This window comes from Saccopteryx leptura, chromosome 7 (assembly GCF_036850995.1).
Source record: "Saccopteryx leptura isolate mSacLep1 chromosome 7, mSacLep1_pri_phased_curated, whole genome shotgun sequence".
NCBI lineage: Eukaryota > Metazoa > Chordata > Mammalia > Chiroptera > Emballonuridae > Saccopteryx > Saccopteryx leptura.
Genome location: NC_089509.1, coordinates 39469374 through 39487433, shown reverse-complemented (window position 1 = coordinate 39487433; position 18060 = coordinate 39469374). Strand labels below are relative to the sequence as shown.

Sequence of the window (18060 nt, the reverse complement as noted above, 5' to 3'; positions counted from 1 at the left end):
CCAAAGCCCTACTGGAGCAAGCCCTGCTCTGTAGGGTCAGCTCCTAAACAGTAGCTCCTCTGATGCAGCTGGAGCCTGTACTCTAAGCCAATTGAACTGAGGGTTAATTTCTCCCAGTGATGTGCCAACAGAGAGTACACAAAGAGAGTACACACAGTCCACATACAGGGCACACATGGAGAGTCCTGCTTGGGTGACTGGAAAGGCTCCACCCTTGGGCCCTACAGGATACCTACTACCAAAGGTCACTCTACAAACACTGGAAGATGGACTGTCTTTGCTTTTTTTTTTTTTTTTTTGTATTTTTCTGAAGTTGGAAACGGGAAGGCAGTCAGACAGACTCCTGCATGCGCCCGACTGAGATCCACCCGGCATGCCCACCAGGGGGTGACGCTCTGCCCATCTGGAGCGCTGTTCTGTTGCAACCAGAGCCATTCTAGTGCCTGAGGCAGAAGCCATGGAGCCATCCTCAGCGCCCGGGCCAACTTTGCTCCAGTGGAGCCTTGGCTGCAGGAAGAGAAGAGAGAGACAGAGAGGAAGGAGAGGGGGAGGGGTGGAGAAGCAGATGGGTGCTTCTCCTGTGTGCCCTGGCCGGGAATCGAACCCAGGACTCCTGCACGCCAGGCCGATGCTCTACCACTGAGCCAACCGGCCAGGGCTCTCTGCTTATTATATAGAAACAAACACAAGGAAACAGCCAAAATAAGGAGCCAAAGAAATTAGTCCCAAATAAAAGAACAGAAAAAATCTCCAGAAAATGAATTAAATGAAATGGAGGCAAGCCAACTACTACATACTTCAAAATAATGGTTATAAGGATTCTCAAGAAACTTAGTGAGAACATCAACAGTTTAAAAAAGGTCATGGACACCGTAAAAAATAACCAAACAGAAATGAAAAATACACTAACTGAAACAAAACATAAATTATAGGGAATCAACAGTAGAATAGATGAATCTGAAAATCAAATCAGCAATTGGAATATAAGGAAGAAGAAAACACCCAATCAAAAATTCAGAAATAAAAACAAATAAGAAGAATGAGAATAATATAAGAAGTCTCTGGGAAAACTTCAAGCATAAAAACATTCACATCATGGGAATGCCAGAAGAAAAAGAGAGAGAAGAAGAAAGTGCAAATCTATTTGAAAAAAATGACAAAAGACTTCCCTAACCTGGTAAAGGAAATAGACATACAAATCCAGGAAGTGCAGAGATTTCTAAAGACAAACCCAAAGAGGCACAAACCAGGACACATCATAATTAAAATGCCAAAGGTTAAAGTCAGAGAAAGAAACTTAAAAGCAGAAAGAGAAAATCAGTGAGTTACCTACAAGGAGCTCCCATAAGACTGTCAGTTAATTTCTGAATAGAAACTCTGCAGGCCAGAGCGAATAACAAGAAATATTCAGCCTGACCAGGCGGGAGCTCAGTGGATAGAGCATCGAACAGAGATGTGGAGGACCCAGGGTTGAGACCCTGAGGTCGTCAGCTTGAGCGTGGGTTCATCTGGCTTGAACAAAGCGCTCACCAGCTTGGACCCAAGGTTGCTGGCTCAAGCAATGGGTTACTTGGTCAAGGCACATATGAGAAAGCAATCAATGAACAACTAAGGTGTCGCAACAAAAAACTGATGATTGATGCTTCTCATCTCTCTCCGTTCCTGTCTGTCTGTCCCTATCTATCCCTCTCTCTGACTCTTTCTCTTCCTTGTTAAAAAAAAAAAAATTCAAAGTGATGAAAAGCAAGGACCTACAACCAAGATTACTCTACCCAGAAAAGCTATCATTGAGAATCAAAGGATAGGTAACGAGCTTTACTAACAAGAAAAAGTTATGAGAGTGACATCAGAGGAATGGTAGTGCAAGAGATCCCCTTGCTTTCTCCTTTTAAAGATCCCCTTGCTTTCTCCTTTTGAAGTTTTAACAATATGAATAACTAGAATTCTACAAAGAATTCCCTGATCAATGCATAAACACACCAGAGAGATGCATGCCTTGCAATGTGTAAAGATGGGCAAGTGGGAGCAAACCAGAAGGGAGAATAGCTCAAAGCACCATGGTTGCAGCCCTGCACCCAGAAGCTCACGCAGGTCTCAGCCAGAGAGGGTAGCCACCAGTTGTGGCTGGCACTTCCTTCAGCTAAGAGGAGTGAAGAGATTCATTGAACATTCCGTGGGGGTGAGCAGTATGAGCAGTGCTGAGCCCAGTGCCCTTGGCAGGGACCAAGCACAGAAGTGTTGCCACAGTTTTCTGGCAACTTACATTTCAGACAGAGAAACAAAGCCATGGAACTTTCTCCTAGCCTCCCCTTCTCATTTGTGTCAGGTTGCAGAGCACATTATCTGCAAACCCGAGAACTGGTACTACAGAAAAACTTATCTTTGAATGAAGGGAACATTCTATGAGTAATCCCAGGATTGGGTAGAGGTACAGGAGGAGTACCACAAAGGTCCACTGGTTGACAGAGTTGAAATGAATGAAAGAAGGAACAAAAAGGTTATACAAAGAATTAGGACAAAAAAGAGCTGGTTGTTTGAAAAGATTAATAAAATTGACAAATCCTTGGCTAGACTCACTAAAGAAAAAGAAAAAGAAACAAAAATTGGAATGAAAGAGTTACCATAGTCATCACAGAAATACAAAGAATCATACTATAATACTATGAAAGACTATATGCCATCAGATTAAAAAACCTAGAAGAAACAGATAAGTTACTATTTGTTAGGCAAAATACTAACAAATCAAATATGACAATACATTAAAAAAATAATACATTACAATCAAGTGGTATTAATTCTAGGAGCACAGAGATGGCTCAGCATATGCAACTTTATCGATGTCATACACTGCATTAACAAAATAAAATATAAAAATCCTACAATTTTATCATTAGATACAGAAAAAGATACAACATCCATTTATGATTAAAACACTCAATAAAATGGGTACAGAAGAAAAATTCAACATAATAAAAACTATATATGAAAAATCTTCATCTAATATCATACTCAATGATGAAAGGCATTTCCTCTAAAATCAGAAACAAGACAAGGATGGCCACTCTCACCATTCTTAAAACAGTCTGGAGGTCCTAACCAGAGAAGCTGGGCAAGAGAAAGAAATAAAAGGTATCCAAATTGGGAATGAACAAAAAGTGTCAATTTTTTCAAAAGACACAAGTTTGTATATAAAAATTCTAAAGACTTCACCAAATAACTATTAGAAATAATAAATAAATACAGTAGAGTTTCAGGACGCAAAATTAATATACAAAAATCCACTGCATATTTATATGCTAATGATACTTCAGAAAAAGAAATTTTAAAGAAAATTTTCTTTAAAATTTCTTTTTCACTTGCAATAAAAATTTAAAAATACCTAGGAATAAGTTTAACAAAGAATGTAAAAGACCTATCTACTGAAAGCTGCAAAGCGTTATTAAAAAAATTTAAAAAGACACAATAAAATGAAAAGATATTTCATGTTCATAGATTGGAAGAATCACCGTTGTTAAAATGACATCTTACCTAACGTATTACACAGTTTAATGAAATTCTCCTCAATATCTCAATATTATTTTTAAAGGAATATAACAAAAAAGTCATCAGATTTGCATGGGTCCACAAAAGACCGTGAATAGCAAAAGGAATCCTGAGAAAACAGAATAAAGCCAGAAATATCAAATATCACACTATCTGTCTTTATTTTCTTTTTTTTTTCTTTTTTTTTTTTTTACAGAGACAGAGAGAGAGTCAGAGAGAGGGATAGATAGGGACAGACAGACAGGAACGAAGAGAGATGAGAAGCATCAATCATCAGTTTTTTGTTGCGACACATTAGTTGTTCATCGATTGCTTTCTCATATGTGCCTTGACCGTGGGCCTTCAGCAGATTGAGTGACCTCTTGCTCAAGCCAGCGACCTTGGGTTCAAGCTGGTGAGCTTTGCTCAAACCAGATGAGCCTGCGCTCAAGCTGGCGACCTCGGGGTTTCGAACCTGGATCCTCCGCATCCCAGTCCAATGCTCTATCCACTGCGCCACTGCCTGGTCAGACACACTATCTGACTTTAAATTAAACTATATAGCAATGATAATCAAAACAGCACGGTATTAGCAGTAAAAAGACACACAGACCAATGGAATAGAGTCGAGAGCCCAGAAATAAAACCACATGCATATGGGAAAATGATTTTTGTTACAGGAGCCAAAAACAAACAATGAAGAAAACCCCTTTAATAAATGGTGCTGGGAAAATTTGACAAGTTATATGAAAAAGAATAAACTAGATTAAAATTTGTCCCCATGTATAGAAAGAATTAAAATAGATCAAAGTTCAAAACATAAGATCTGAAAAAAATTACACAGAAGAAAATATAGGTACTGAACTTATAAACCTTGATCTTTTTTTTTTTTTAATTCAGTGAGAGGAGGGGAGGCAGAGAAACAAAATCCCACATGCATCCTGACTGGGATCTATCCAGCAAGCCCACTAGTGGGTGATGCTTTGCCCATCTGAGGTGTTGCTCCATTGCTCAGCAACCAAGCTCTTACTGGCACCTGAGGCAGAGGCCATTGAGCTATCCTTAACACCCGAGGTCAACTCACTCCAATCAAGCCATGGCTACAGGAGAAAAAGAGAGAGAGAGAGAGAGAGAGGCACAGGGGGAGGAGTGGAGAAGCAGATGGCCATTTCTCCTGTGTGTCCTGTCCGGGAATTGGACCCGGGACATCTACACACTGAGCCAATGGTCTACCACTAAGTAACTGGTCAGGGTCACAAAACTTGACCTTAAAAAACATTTTATAAACTGGACCCTAAATGCAAGGGAAGTAAAGGCAGAAATAAATAAATGGGACTATATAAAAATAAAATGTTTCTGCATAGCAAAAAACCAACAGCAAATTAAAAAGGTAACAAATCAAATGAAAGATTGATTCTATTTGCAAACAACAGCTCCAACTAGGGGTTAATATCCAAAATAAGTAAAGAACTCATATTACTCAACACCAAACAAACAATCCAATTAAAGAAAATGGTCAGAGGACCTAAACAGACACTACTCTCAAGAAGACATACAAATGGCCAACAGATATCTAAAAAGATCCTCAACTTCACTAGCTATTACAGAACTGCAAATCAAACTACAATGAGATACTAACTCATATGTTAGAATGTCTACTACCAACAAGACAGGTAAAAACAAATGTTGGAGAGGTTGTAGAAAAAAAAGAAACTTTCACTCACTGTTGGTGAGAATATAAACTGGTACAGCCCCTAGAGATAACAGTATGGTAGTTTCTCAAAAAATTATGAATAGAGTTACCACACGACCCAGAAATTAATCTTCAGGGAAGCTATCTGAGAAACTAAAAAACATTAAGTTGCAAAAATATATGTACCTCTATGATCACTGTAGCATTATTTAGGATGGCCCAGACGTGGAGACAACCCAAGTGTCATTTAATAGAGGACTGAATAAAGAAGATATGGTATATGTATACTATCAAATGCTACTCTGCTGTAAAAAAAGATCAAATCCTGCCATTTGCAACATGGATAGACCTTGAGAATATTATGCTAAGCAAAATAAGTCATTCAGAAAAAGCTAAGAACCATGTGATTTCACTCATATGTAGGATATAAAACTGAAACTCACAGACACAATAACTGTATGGTAGTTACCAGAGGAATGGAAGTATAGGTATAGTAAAGGGCTAAGGGGGGCAATATATGATGATGGAAGGTGGTTAGACTTTGAGTGGTGGGTACAGGATACAATATATAGCACATGTAGCCTACCAATGTATACTTGAAACCTATATAATCTTATTAACCAATATCACCCCAATAAATTTAATAAAATAAAATAAATTTTAAAAAAGAAAGAAAATGCTAAAGGTGTTAATCACCACCAAACCAGTATTACAATAAATGTTAAGGGTCTTCTTTAAAAAGAAGAAGAAAAAAAATTTAAAAAGTATGAATAATAAATGGCCATAAAAAGGAACAAAACGTTACCATTTGGGACAGCATGGATGGACCTAAGGATATCATGCTATGTGAAATAAGTCAGTCAGAGAAAGACAAATACCATATTTCACTTATATGTGAAGTCTAAAGAACAAAATAAAGAAACGAGACAGAAAGAGACTTGTAGATACAGAAACCACTGATGGTTCGCAGAGGGGAGGAGGGTTGGGGGATGGGTGAGAAATGGAAGAGAATAAAGAAATACAGATTGGTAGTTACAGAACAGTCACAGGGATGTAAAGTACAGGATAGAAAATATAGATGATAATACTGTAATAACTATGTGTGGTGCCAGTTGGGTACTGGAAATATTAGGAGGAACACTTTGTAAAGTATGATTGTTTAACCAATAGGCTGTACATCTGAAGCTAATACAAAATAATAATAAATATAAACTTTAATTTAAAAATATTAAATAAATTAAAATAAAATACATAAATATTAAAGTTCAGAAAATAAAATAAGAACTAAAAAAAGTTAAATGAAGCATTATTTTTGCCAATGTTTTAAAAAAATGAGTACAAAACACATCTTAAGACTTCTTTTTCAAGTGAAAAAATGTGTTATCTATATTTTAGTGTATTATTCTAATATTTTGACTGTTTTCACTTAGTATCTGAAACTGAAAAATCAGATAATGTGGGAAAATAGGATTTTTAATAAACTGTAACATGAGATACTGTATTTCCTGAAATTGGTAAAAGCAAGGATTAATAAAACTTGGTAAATGTGAAGATTACAGCAAGATTTCAAGACTGCTCAATTTCACTTTAAATACTGACATAGTAATTTCACACCTTTATGCAATAGTTTGTAGCCACATTTTATTTTTCTTTTTGATGAAGCAATACCCCCTGTGGATAGTTAGCAGTCCCAATATTGAATTGTTCAATAACAATTAAAGCTGTTTACTCCATTAGCATGTGCTTAGGGTTAGTTTTAATTAATTCATTATAAATTAACCTTGCCAATGAATACATCATTCCCTCATTAATTTAGGAAACATTCTTGTTCAGATAAGGGGCTATATATATTGTTTTAGAATGTTAGGGTATTTCTCTATTATTCCAACTAAATGATTACTTGCCAAATCAATCTTTTTAAAGAGCTGAACTAGTGAACTTCTCCCAAAGTATTATTCAGGAAATCAAATTTTGGTTTCAGGTAAGAAGGACACAATAATATGTTAAAGTAAGAAGGTAATAATTTTATGTTAATAAAGTGGATAATGCTTACCTAGACAACTAAAGATGCATAAAATATTTCTCATTTTATGTTAAGGCCACCATATTTTGTGAACAAATATTTCAAATTAAGTAGCAATTTTCAATAATTTGGAATAAACACTAAATTCTTCATAATTGTTAATATATTAAAATTTTTCAAATGGATCTTTTTTTTTGTATTTGTCAGAAAAACAGCTCATTAAGGTTGGTAAACTTAGAATATTTACCAGAATTTATTTGGTTATTTTAATTTTGAGTGTACCTCTACTATAAAGCATATATTTAGGTAAAATATATATAGCCACCTGAATTGGGCAGGATGGCACATTTCTGTCACATAGAAAACTTACAATAAATATATTTTAAATATAAGAATGCACAAATTTTCTAAAGAAATTTGGCACTACTGCCAATACTTAAATTTGCCTGTCCTACTTTAAATTACATATAATACAGCCATTGATTCCTTGTTGACCATATTAAAGGTGATAACACATATGTGTATATGAATTTTGAAGACTTAAAAATGAGAACACAAATTTATAATACTTCTTAATTATTATAGGAATACAATGCTATCTTTGGGTGACAGGATCTACGTACCTGACAGGTAATGTTCTGTCTCCTTTCCTCCTATCCATTTCTCTCTGGGGAACAGGATACCAACGAAAATTCAGTTTCCAGTTAAAACCCCCGTAAGTCATGTCTGAACCAGCCATATATTCAAAGGTATCATCACTAATCACATCAATGATGGGACATACAACAGTTTTCCTGAAGAAAAAGTAAAACCAGTTTACATATAAATGATAATTTAAATGTTACATATCAATATAGCTATTATGTTGAAATTTAATTATTTTATGACAGTATTATGCTTTTATTGTTATTTTATCCTTTTTAATCTATGGAATGACTTCCTTTTACTACATCTTCCTTACAGCCAATTTTATGCTACCATGTATAATCTAATGAAATAAAGTAACTGATCTTCCAGCTGATTTTCAAATGCATTCTAAGTACTAACTCAGCAGGATGAACATGTCTGCTTTTCAAAAAACCTCCACCTACAGCATGATTAGTAGAGCTACTTTGGTATTAAGCATCCTTTTAGCTATTTCTGTTATAGAAAAGCAATAGCATACAGGGAGTAAAGAGGAATGGATGATTGTAAATTAGATCTGGTAGTTTGAATCTCAGAGGGGTTATTTTAAAGAGAGAGTTCTCAGAAAAGCTTCACGGAGAAAATGCGTATTATGAAAAACAAGCAAAATCAACAAACAGAAATAACAATAAAAATAGTGATCACAGTATAATTTAATCTTTTATATGAAAGGTATTAGGGTCATGACAATTTCTAAGTAAATAGTTCTAGACTTAACAGTTTATAGTAAAAAATCTACATATTTTAAGATAGAGAAAGATAATTTCAGTTTCTGGTGTTTATCACCTGACTCATCTCATCTATTCTTAAAGTAAGAGACAGAGTCAGGAGGTTTGAGGTTCTTTTTTTATTTTTATTTTTTTGTGACAGAGACAGAGAGTCAGAGAGGGACAGACAGACAAGAAGGGAGAGAGACGAGAAGTATCAATTCTTCCTTGCAGCTCCTTAGTTGTTCATTGATTGCTTTCTCATACGTGCCTTGACCAGGGGGCTCCAGCAAACCGAGTGACTCCATGCTTGCTTGAGCCAGCAACCTTGGGCTCAAGCTGGTGAACCTTGCTCAAACCAGATGAGCCCATGCTCAAGCTGGTGACCTCGGGGTCTCGACCCTGGGTCCTCTGCATCCCTGTCTGACGCTCTATCCACTGCGCCACCGCCTGGTCAGGTGAGATTTGAGGTTTTTGATAGTGGCTTTATAAGGGTAGGAAATGAATTACCATGGGAAATCATTTGGTACTTGTGTTATCCATGCTGCGCCTTCTCAAGTTGTCTCTTACACCCAGCTTGTATGTTTTATTTTAAGATCAATCTTGTATTATCTCCACAGGTCTACCCAAGTCTGTCTTGGTTGTAGCTAATTTTGAAGAGCAGAGCTTATTTTCCATATTTGGTAGAAGGCAAATATACAAATATGTTTTATTGGATATATATATATTTTTTAATTTTTATTAATTTTAATTTATTATGTTAACATGGATTCAAGTATCCCACTCAATATAACACCCTCAACCCTACACCCATATCTCTCATTACACCCCCTTTGTCCCCCTCCACCTAACTCCCTCCCCATTTCCCTCTGGGATTTGCTGTCCTGTTATCTGTATCTCTGTGTTCTGTATATATAATTTCACTAATCCTTTCACCTTCTCTGATCTTATCCCCTCATTCCTCATCCCTCTGACACTTGTCCCTCTGCTCCCTGTGACCCTGCCTCTGCCTCTATTCCATTCCTTGGTTCACTTTGTTCACTGGATTCCACATATACCTGAGATCCTATGATATTTGTCTTTTTCTGCCTGGTTTATTTCACTTATTGAATTACCCGTACATGCGGAGAGAGAGAAACGTTGTCTATTATTTATTCTGGTTTTGTAATATCAGTATCTCCAACACTTCTCTTCGATTGGGTTTTATATTCCACATGATTAATTAAAGCCCAGAGTTCTTTGAAATCAGTAAAGTTCATTTACCTTTGAAAAAGTATCTTGGTGACACTAGTCCCTAAAAAATCAATATCTTGCTCCCTTTCTTTATTAAATGTAATAATTTAATTTGTAAGGAGATGAAATTAGATCTAATAACTTTGAAGAGGACCTTATTATCTAGTTATAGTAACTTTAGAACTTACAATTAGGACAAGACATTAGAATTCATTACATACAAAAACAATTTAAATACATTGTTACATTAAAAAGTAAATGATCTATGCATGACCATATTGAAACAATATTATATTATATTAAAAAATCACTAAGTTGAATATGAAACACAAAAGCAGCATACTGTATGAAATGTTGCCAGGAAATGTATTTAAGATGTTCCAAGTTCATTTTATTTTGCCAGTTTTACCCTCCTGTGGGTGCTGTACAATATACAGAGTGGAAAAATGTTATTAGCTGTGTACTACACTCAGTTGACTAAAAGGTTCCTACTGCTTTATTCAACTGCTATCATTCATTATACTGACAGCCTCCATCCATCTTTGTGGCAACTACCAAATCTTGCCATTTATGTGATAGAGCTGGACTAGCTCACGGTACGCAGCCCCTGTCTTGGATGCTTAATTAAAAACTTCAATTCTAGAAAGACCTTCCTACTGTAGGTGAAACGACTTTGCAAGCAAGGTGTTATGTAATAATATGTTATTATATCAGACAGTATTCAACGTAGTTGTCTCCCTTAAGTGCTTGGGAATTACACTCATTCATCACCGATGTTTATATCTTCACAGAAAGCTCATACCTCATAGCCTCATCATCAGACAGAACTGCAAGTACAAAAGTTCTTGATTTCTATAATATGTTATTCAGTTTTATAGATTTCACTATTTTTATACACAAAGTGGCAATATTGTTTAAACAATTAAACATTCTTTATAGCTATGCTGTTTTTTTAAATTATTATGAGTAGAATGTAGGGTTATGTGTGTTTATTTTTAAGATCCTCAATGTAGTTTTGAACAAGACCTTGAATAAGAACAGTGACCTTGTAGAAAGAAGACTGGTCTGGGAATGGGGAGAACTGATTGCTCCCATCACTTCCGGTAACTAGAGCAAACTATAGTACTTAAGTTATGTGTTCCTCCCAATACAAGGTACAGGTATGAATCTCAACATTAGCTGCCTCACAGTGTGGTTATGAAGATACAATAAGGTGCTTTGAAAATATATTTTACAAAATTGTACTATTTCAAATTAGACTGATTTCCATTATCTAAAAAATGCATATTCAACATGTTTCCTGTTTGGACTGTTTGACTATTTCTTAATAAAATATTCATATTCAGCACTAAAATGCCAATGTCTTTATTAAGTAAGAAGGGTAGGAACAGCTTTTTTAAAAGCTAGGAAACAAACCAGAATATAGCAGCCTGGGAGAGAAGTTTTGATGGAAAGCCAAAACCGTCCTGACAGGTTCAGTCACAACCCAGACAGCTACACCACACGAGTTCACGAGTTCTTACCTGTCTTCCTTTATTCTCGCCAGCAAGGGCTCCAGCCACCCTAAGGTACACTCACAGTGAGCATCCAGGAAGGTGATGACCTGCCCTGTGGAAGCAGCTGCTCCTCGAAGGCGGGCCCGTATCAACCCAGAGCGCTCTTCCATTCTGATAATTTTTACGGGCACTTCTAAATTTTTCACATAATTCTCTAACGTCAACTTGAGAAAATCTGTAACGTGCAATGAGAATTTATAAGAAAGTTTTGAAATTGTTTTAAGATGTAGCAGAGATACTACTACTCAGATGGAAATTCAACACACAGAAATGAGGGCAATCTCCTGTCAACATTTTTTTGCAGAAGGTGACATAAAAATACAGGCTTCATCAGAGTGTTGCTGTAGAGTTCACTATAACCTGTCACTGGGCTGGCAAGATAAGGATAAAATAGGAAGTTAACATACCAGGCTGACACACTGGGCCACACTGGCAAACACAGTCTCCTTAATTATAAGTTAGTTTGCATTTACCTGAACTAAAAGACAAAACAAAGAAGACAAGTAGCCATAAAGTCAGATAAATGCGCAATCATACGAGTAGTTGAGTTGGGGGGAAAAAGGAACCCTTTTGAATGTCATTTTGGCTGATTTCCTGGGTTAGAAGGAACCAAACGGAATCATGAGAAAAACTGCAATAATTAGTTACTTGTTTCTAGAGTAGGCATTGCCTAGATACATTGATGCAAATGCCCTGATGATGATGGGTGGTTTCAGGGTTTGCATAATTGTAAGGAAAATACAGATCATTTCCCAGCTGTTTTTTGACCATAATAAAGTTTCCTAATTTAAGAAAAAATATGAGAAAAATATTTATACCTCTTTCACTGGCATCATCTACCAAGATGACCTCAGAAAGTAAATAGTGTGGGGACCGATTTATAACACTGTAAACAGTTCGAAGGAGAGTGCTCCAAGCTTCATTATGAAACACAATGACTACACTTGTGTTTGGAAGTTCATCAGGGTAGACCTTTGTCTTGCATCTGGAAAAGGGAAAAGAAGAAAGATATGTTAATAAATAATTCACTTTTTAATTCTGATCACTCTAATAAAAAATATCCGTAATAGCACCATTTTAGACTTGAAAGGTCCTTATTAAAGAAACATTTTATGCATACGTACAATAATTTTCCTTTTTTATAAATGCTGTGAGTAATCAGTTGGCATCTTGAGAATTAAATACGAATAATTACTAATATTTCATTTTAACTCCAGCAGAGAACCAAGCCGCATGCGTTCCGCAAGTCTGAGAAAGCTAAAACAACATTCTGTGACTGTCAATAGAAGACTAGGTATAACAGGGACAGATGAATTTGTTTAGTGGATATAATTTTATTCTTCATTTATTAAAGAATTATTGTATAACTCAAAAAGTCATAAGAACATCAGAAGCCATACCTCCACAGAATCTAGAAGCACGTGAAACTGTGATTATTTTTCTATTCTAAAATCTCAATGTGCATGCTTTCCATTCTGTTTGCGAATGCTAAAACACCATGTTTACTTTGAAAAGTTTAGGAACCAGTATGTATTTTGCACTTCTTAGTTCATACTATATAATCAAACTGGAGATCAGGAAAAAAACTAGGTAGGCCATCAACATTTCTCAAATTTTAATGGGCATAAGGAATTATCAAGGGATTTGTTAAAACAGATTCTGACTCAACAGGTCTGGTTATAGCCTGAGATTCTGCATTTTTAAGAAAGCTTCCAGGTGATTCAGATGCTGCTGGTCCCTGGAGCACACTGATTAATAAGGAGCTGAACCATAATTGTCATTATTGTTAGAACTTGATGTCTCGAGAAAAAAAAAAATTAACTTTGTATGAATCCAAAGCAGCCCAGATTTTACTTTACAAGTAATGAATCTAAAAAGGCACATTTGGATAAATGATATGCACACTGCTCTGGTAGTGATCTGAAGTGGTCCGTACTCCTGTCAATTTGTCAACAATCAGACATTGCTGTCATGTAATTTTAAATCATCGTGATTGTGGAATATTTTTTAAAAATGCCACTGGGTATCATTCATAGCAGAAATTGAAGTTTATTCACCTAAGGTTATCTTTTCATGTAAAATATTCAGAAGACCTAGCGAATTAAAATCATTCCATAAAATAAAATGAACCTAATATTCCCTGACACTTATGAACTACCTAATACATGACACAAAAACAAGTATCATTATAATTAGTCTCATTAGCGGGTGAAGGAGAAAAATCCAATAAAATGTGGGAGAAAAAGGCATATAATAAAACAAATACTGATGTATGCCTATTGAGATTTTAATCATATTTTATTTTTAAAATATTTATTTATTGATTTTAGAAAGAGAAGAAGAGATTGAGATAGATAGAGAGAGAAAGACAAGAACATCGATCTGTTCCTGTATGTGCCCTGACCGTGGATTGAACTGGTAATCTCTGTGCTTTGGGACAATGCTCTAACCAACTAAGCTATCCAGCCAAGGCAATTTTAATCATCTTTTAAAGTAGTCTAAAATGTCACCTGCCCAGTGAAGTCTTCTGCAATATAACCAAGTAAGAATGTACATATACCTGAACTACAACTTTTCTTCAGCATATATTTATTTGAAAACATTTACTAAGCACCCACAATATATAAGATATTGTGTATATAGGAAAACAAAAATGAAGGGTGGAATGGTAGTTTGACTCCCTGTCATCTCTTCCCATTCTGCTGGCAAGATTCAAGGGCTTTCTATGCGCTTCATCATCGTTTGACTTGTAACTCCAGGCAGCTAGCTCAGCACTATAAATTTAGAAAGCCATTCTGGTAAGCCACAAAGGTTCTCTCCATGAATGCCCTCAACTCTCAATGCTTCAGCCTCATCAAAACACCCCATCACTTTCAGCATGCTAAGGAAAAAGTATGGTAAGAATAATAACAATCAACATAATCAATAAAGAAGTAAAACTAGAAAAACAGGCTGAAAGCAGTCTTAACAGTCAACAACTACCAGTTTTAGCCCAAGGATAACTGCCTATAAATGTTACTCAGTATCATTTGGAATAAAGTGATAAATTTTAAATCAAATTTTTATATGTTAAACTAAATCGAAACAAAGAAAATATGAATGAGGTATTAATTTGGTAAGTCATTTAAAATATCAAAATAAAAGCAAACACTTAGATCTACCTTCTTAAACTATTTCTATCATGCTCTATTTTGTGTGGTTAAAAATATTCACTCACTAATGTTATTTTGTATTCATAATATGTGACAAAGTTATACAGACTTAATTTACTATTAATGAAGCTATTCTGTTTATTTAGAGAATCTTTACACAATGTCATTATTTAATGTAGCATGAAAATAATATGTGGCTAATATTTTTATTAATGTTTCCTCTTCTTTCTATGTAAAAAGTTATTTAGGAAAGAAAACATTGTATAATAATAAAATCACTTATATAATGTTTCTTAAGATATACAAATCAATCATTTTCTGTCAGTTTATCTAGTACCTCAAATGCAATGATGTAGCTTTGTGATCTGGTATTATTGCCTGTCTTCTTTATTTCTTCAGAAACAAAGCTATTATTTCACCTATGGTGAGACATCATGATTTTAGGTACCATGAGAATTAAAAAAAAAAGTTGTCAAATAAACTGGTATAATGCTTTCTTATCATTAGACTCTACTTAATACTTAACTAAAGCTTATAGAGAAGCTTTTAAACTTATTTGGACATGGATTTCTATCAATATTGTCATGCTTGTTTGTGAATCAGTCACACCAGTTTCTTGCTGCTTTTAAGTTTCTTTCATGTATTCTTTTTCTTAAATTAAATTTAATGGGGTAACACTGGTTAGTAAAACCACACAGGTTTCAAGTGAATGACTCAATTAGACATTACCTACATACCACATTGTGCATTCACTGCCTAAAGTAGTCTCTGTTCATTCCCCGTAATCCCCTTTTGCCTACTTCCACCTCCTCCCCTCTGGCTATGTGATGTTGTCTGTGTCTATGTGTCATAAATATATACAGTGTGTTCGTAAAGTCATGGCGCACTTTTGACTGGTCACAGAAAAGCAACGAAAGACGATAGAAATGTGAAATCTGCACCAAATAAAAGGAAAACCCTCCCAGTTTCTGTAGGATGATGTGGCAGCATGTGTGCATGCACAGATGATGATGTAACACTGTATATACAGTGGAGCAGCCCACAGCATGCCAGTCGAGATGTAGACGGTACAGAGGAAAGTTCAGTGTGTCCTGTGGCTCACTAAATTCAAATCCGTGACCAAAGTGCAATGTGAATATCGGCGTGTTTATAACAAAGCGCCACCACATAGGAATAACATTACTCGGTGGGATAAGCAATTGAAGGAAACTGGCAGTTTGGTGGAGAAACCCCCTTCTGGTAGGCCATCAGTCAGTGACGAGTCTGTAGAGGCTATACGGGATAGCTATCTAAGGAACTCTAAAAAATCTGTGCATGAGCCCACATCAAACTGCACTGAATAGGTTTGAAACTGGGAGAGTTTTCCTTTTCTTTGGTGCAGATTTCACATTCCTATTGTGTTTTGTTGCTTTCCTGTGACCGGTCAAAAGTGCACCATGACTTCAAGGACACACTGTATATCCACATACTCTGTCATTTTTGCTTAATCCTTCACTTTTTTTCCTCTGGCCACCCAACCCCATTGTCTCTGATTGTTGTCAATCTGTTCTATGTATCTATGCTTCTGTTTCTATTTTGTTTGTTGAATTATTTTGTTCATTAGATTCTACGTATGAATGAAGTCATATGGTACTTATCTTTCTCTGACTGGCTTATTTCACTTAGCATAATACTCTCCAGTACCATCCATGCTGAGAAAAGGGTAAGAATTCCTTCTTTCTTTATTTTAAATTTTTTTATAGCCCAGTCATAGTCCATTGAGTAAATGTATCACAGCTTTTTGATCCACTCGTCTATTGAGGGGCACTTGTGCTATTTCCAGATCTTGGATATTGTAAACAATGCTGCAGTAAACACTGGAATGTATATATTCTTTAGAATTAGTGTTTCTGGTTTCTTTAGATATATTTCTTATAGTGGGATCGTTGCATCAAGTTCCATTTTTAATTTTTTTTAATATTTTATTTATTGATTTTTAGAGAGAGGAGTGAAAGAGAGAGGGAGAGAGAGAAGGGAGGGAGCAGGAAGCATCAACTCCCATATGTGCCTTGACCGGGCAAGCCCAAGGTTTCGAACCGGCGACCTCAGAGTTCCAGGTCGACACTTTATCCCACTGCACCACAACAGGTCAGGCCATTTTTCATTTTTTGAGGAAACTCCATACTGTTTTCCACAGTGGCTGCACCAGTTTGCATTATCACTCTAAAGGGGAATATAAATGGCCAACAGAAACATGAAAAGGCACTCAATGTCACTAGTATCTTTCATCTGTTGTAAGGGGTTTTCTCCTGCTTTATGGTTTTTGGGGTTTTTTTGCTTAACATATGAGACATAATTAGTACATATCTCTGTAAAAAACTATAAAATGGCTTCATTTTCTTTTGGGTATTGGTTTTGGTACTGTAAAGTGTTTCCACTGTGGAGTGGGAAGGGATTATGTGGGGGATCTTGATAAAATGCAGATTGTGATTCAGCAGGTCTGGGGTGGCCGGCGAATCTTCACTTCCAATAAGATCTCCAGTGATATCCATGCTTCCGACCTCTGTTTGACATGATAAGAAGCAAGCTTATATAAATCAGTCAGCTGTTGACTAGAAAGAAAATATGGAATTATTGTCATTGCTCCAACAATAAATATTTGCTCCATTGTATGAAATTAAATTCTTGCCGTGGCCACCTTGCCTTTTTCAGACTCTTTGTTCCAACTGAATTTTATGGTAATCACTCTGAGAAATGTGGATGGCAATTAAATTCCACACATACAGTATAATCAGCACACATAACTTAGTCGAAGCACGACTACATGAATAGCCATGGCCACATTCCCATAAGTTCAGAAAACATTGCCTCCACAACTGCCAGCTGGTAGACAATGATTGTAACTACCCTTTCACTGTAAAACACATCCTGATTTCAGACATATATAATATAAAAAGTGCATGTCTTAGAACAGGTGAATGCAATAATTTTTGTTTAGTCATAAAAAGCACTTACAGTGTCCTTTAGTTTAGTTTTTAAAAAAAAACAAAACAACCTTTAGTTTCTAAACTGGTAGGGTTTATAACTCCCTAATTTTCTATACATAATTATATATAAACAAAAACAAACAAATAAACAAAAGAAACCCATATGATGGAGGTGGGGGTAATACTAACATATATTGGACTTCTGTAATCCTCTCTTCCCCCCGATAGATAACAAACAACTTCTTCTCTGTAATATGACAAGAATAATTTCAGAACTGTCCACCTCAGCTTTTGTATCTTTTACATTGTAGAACTGAAGTAGATAATCTGGAGTGGGTGTTAGACATTACTTGGTCTGTAAAGGAAAGCTCAGAATCTCCAAATGCTGGAATTGGAAAGCACTTTCAAAGCTAATTCAAGTCTTGATTTCACAAAATAAAAGTCTCAAATCATAGAGCTAGATCCATAATCTGAGTAATAAAATAATAGTAATAATAAAGTATTATTTAATAATATTAACACAA

General features: G+C 35.7%; 1 protein-coding gene across 4 annotated transcripts in view; it reads right to left on the bottom strand.

Moving 5' to 3' along the window:
- GALNT13 (polypeptide N-acetylgalactosaminyltransferase 13) overlaps window positions 1-18060 on the bottom strand; it is a 555106-nt gene that overhangs the window by 221205 nt on the left and 315841 nt on the right. For all 4 annotated transcript variants that reach the window (XM_066345193.1, XM_066345194.1, XM_066345192.1 and 1 more), the window contains exons 5-7: window positions 12237-12403; window positions 11386-11593; window positions 7862-8032 (exon numbers count right to left, since the gene is read on the bottom strand). In XM_066345193.1, the coding sequence (XP_066201290.1) occupies window positions 7862-8032; window positions 11386-11593; window positions 12237-12403 (546 nt within the window). The remainder of the gene's footprint in view (window positions 1-7861; window positions 8033-11385; window positions 11594-12236; window positions 12404-18060) is intronic.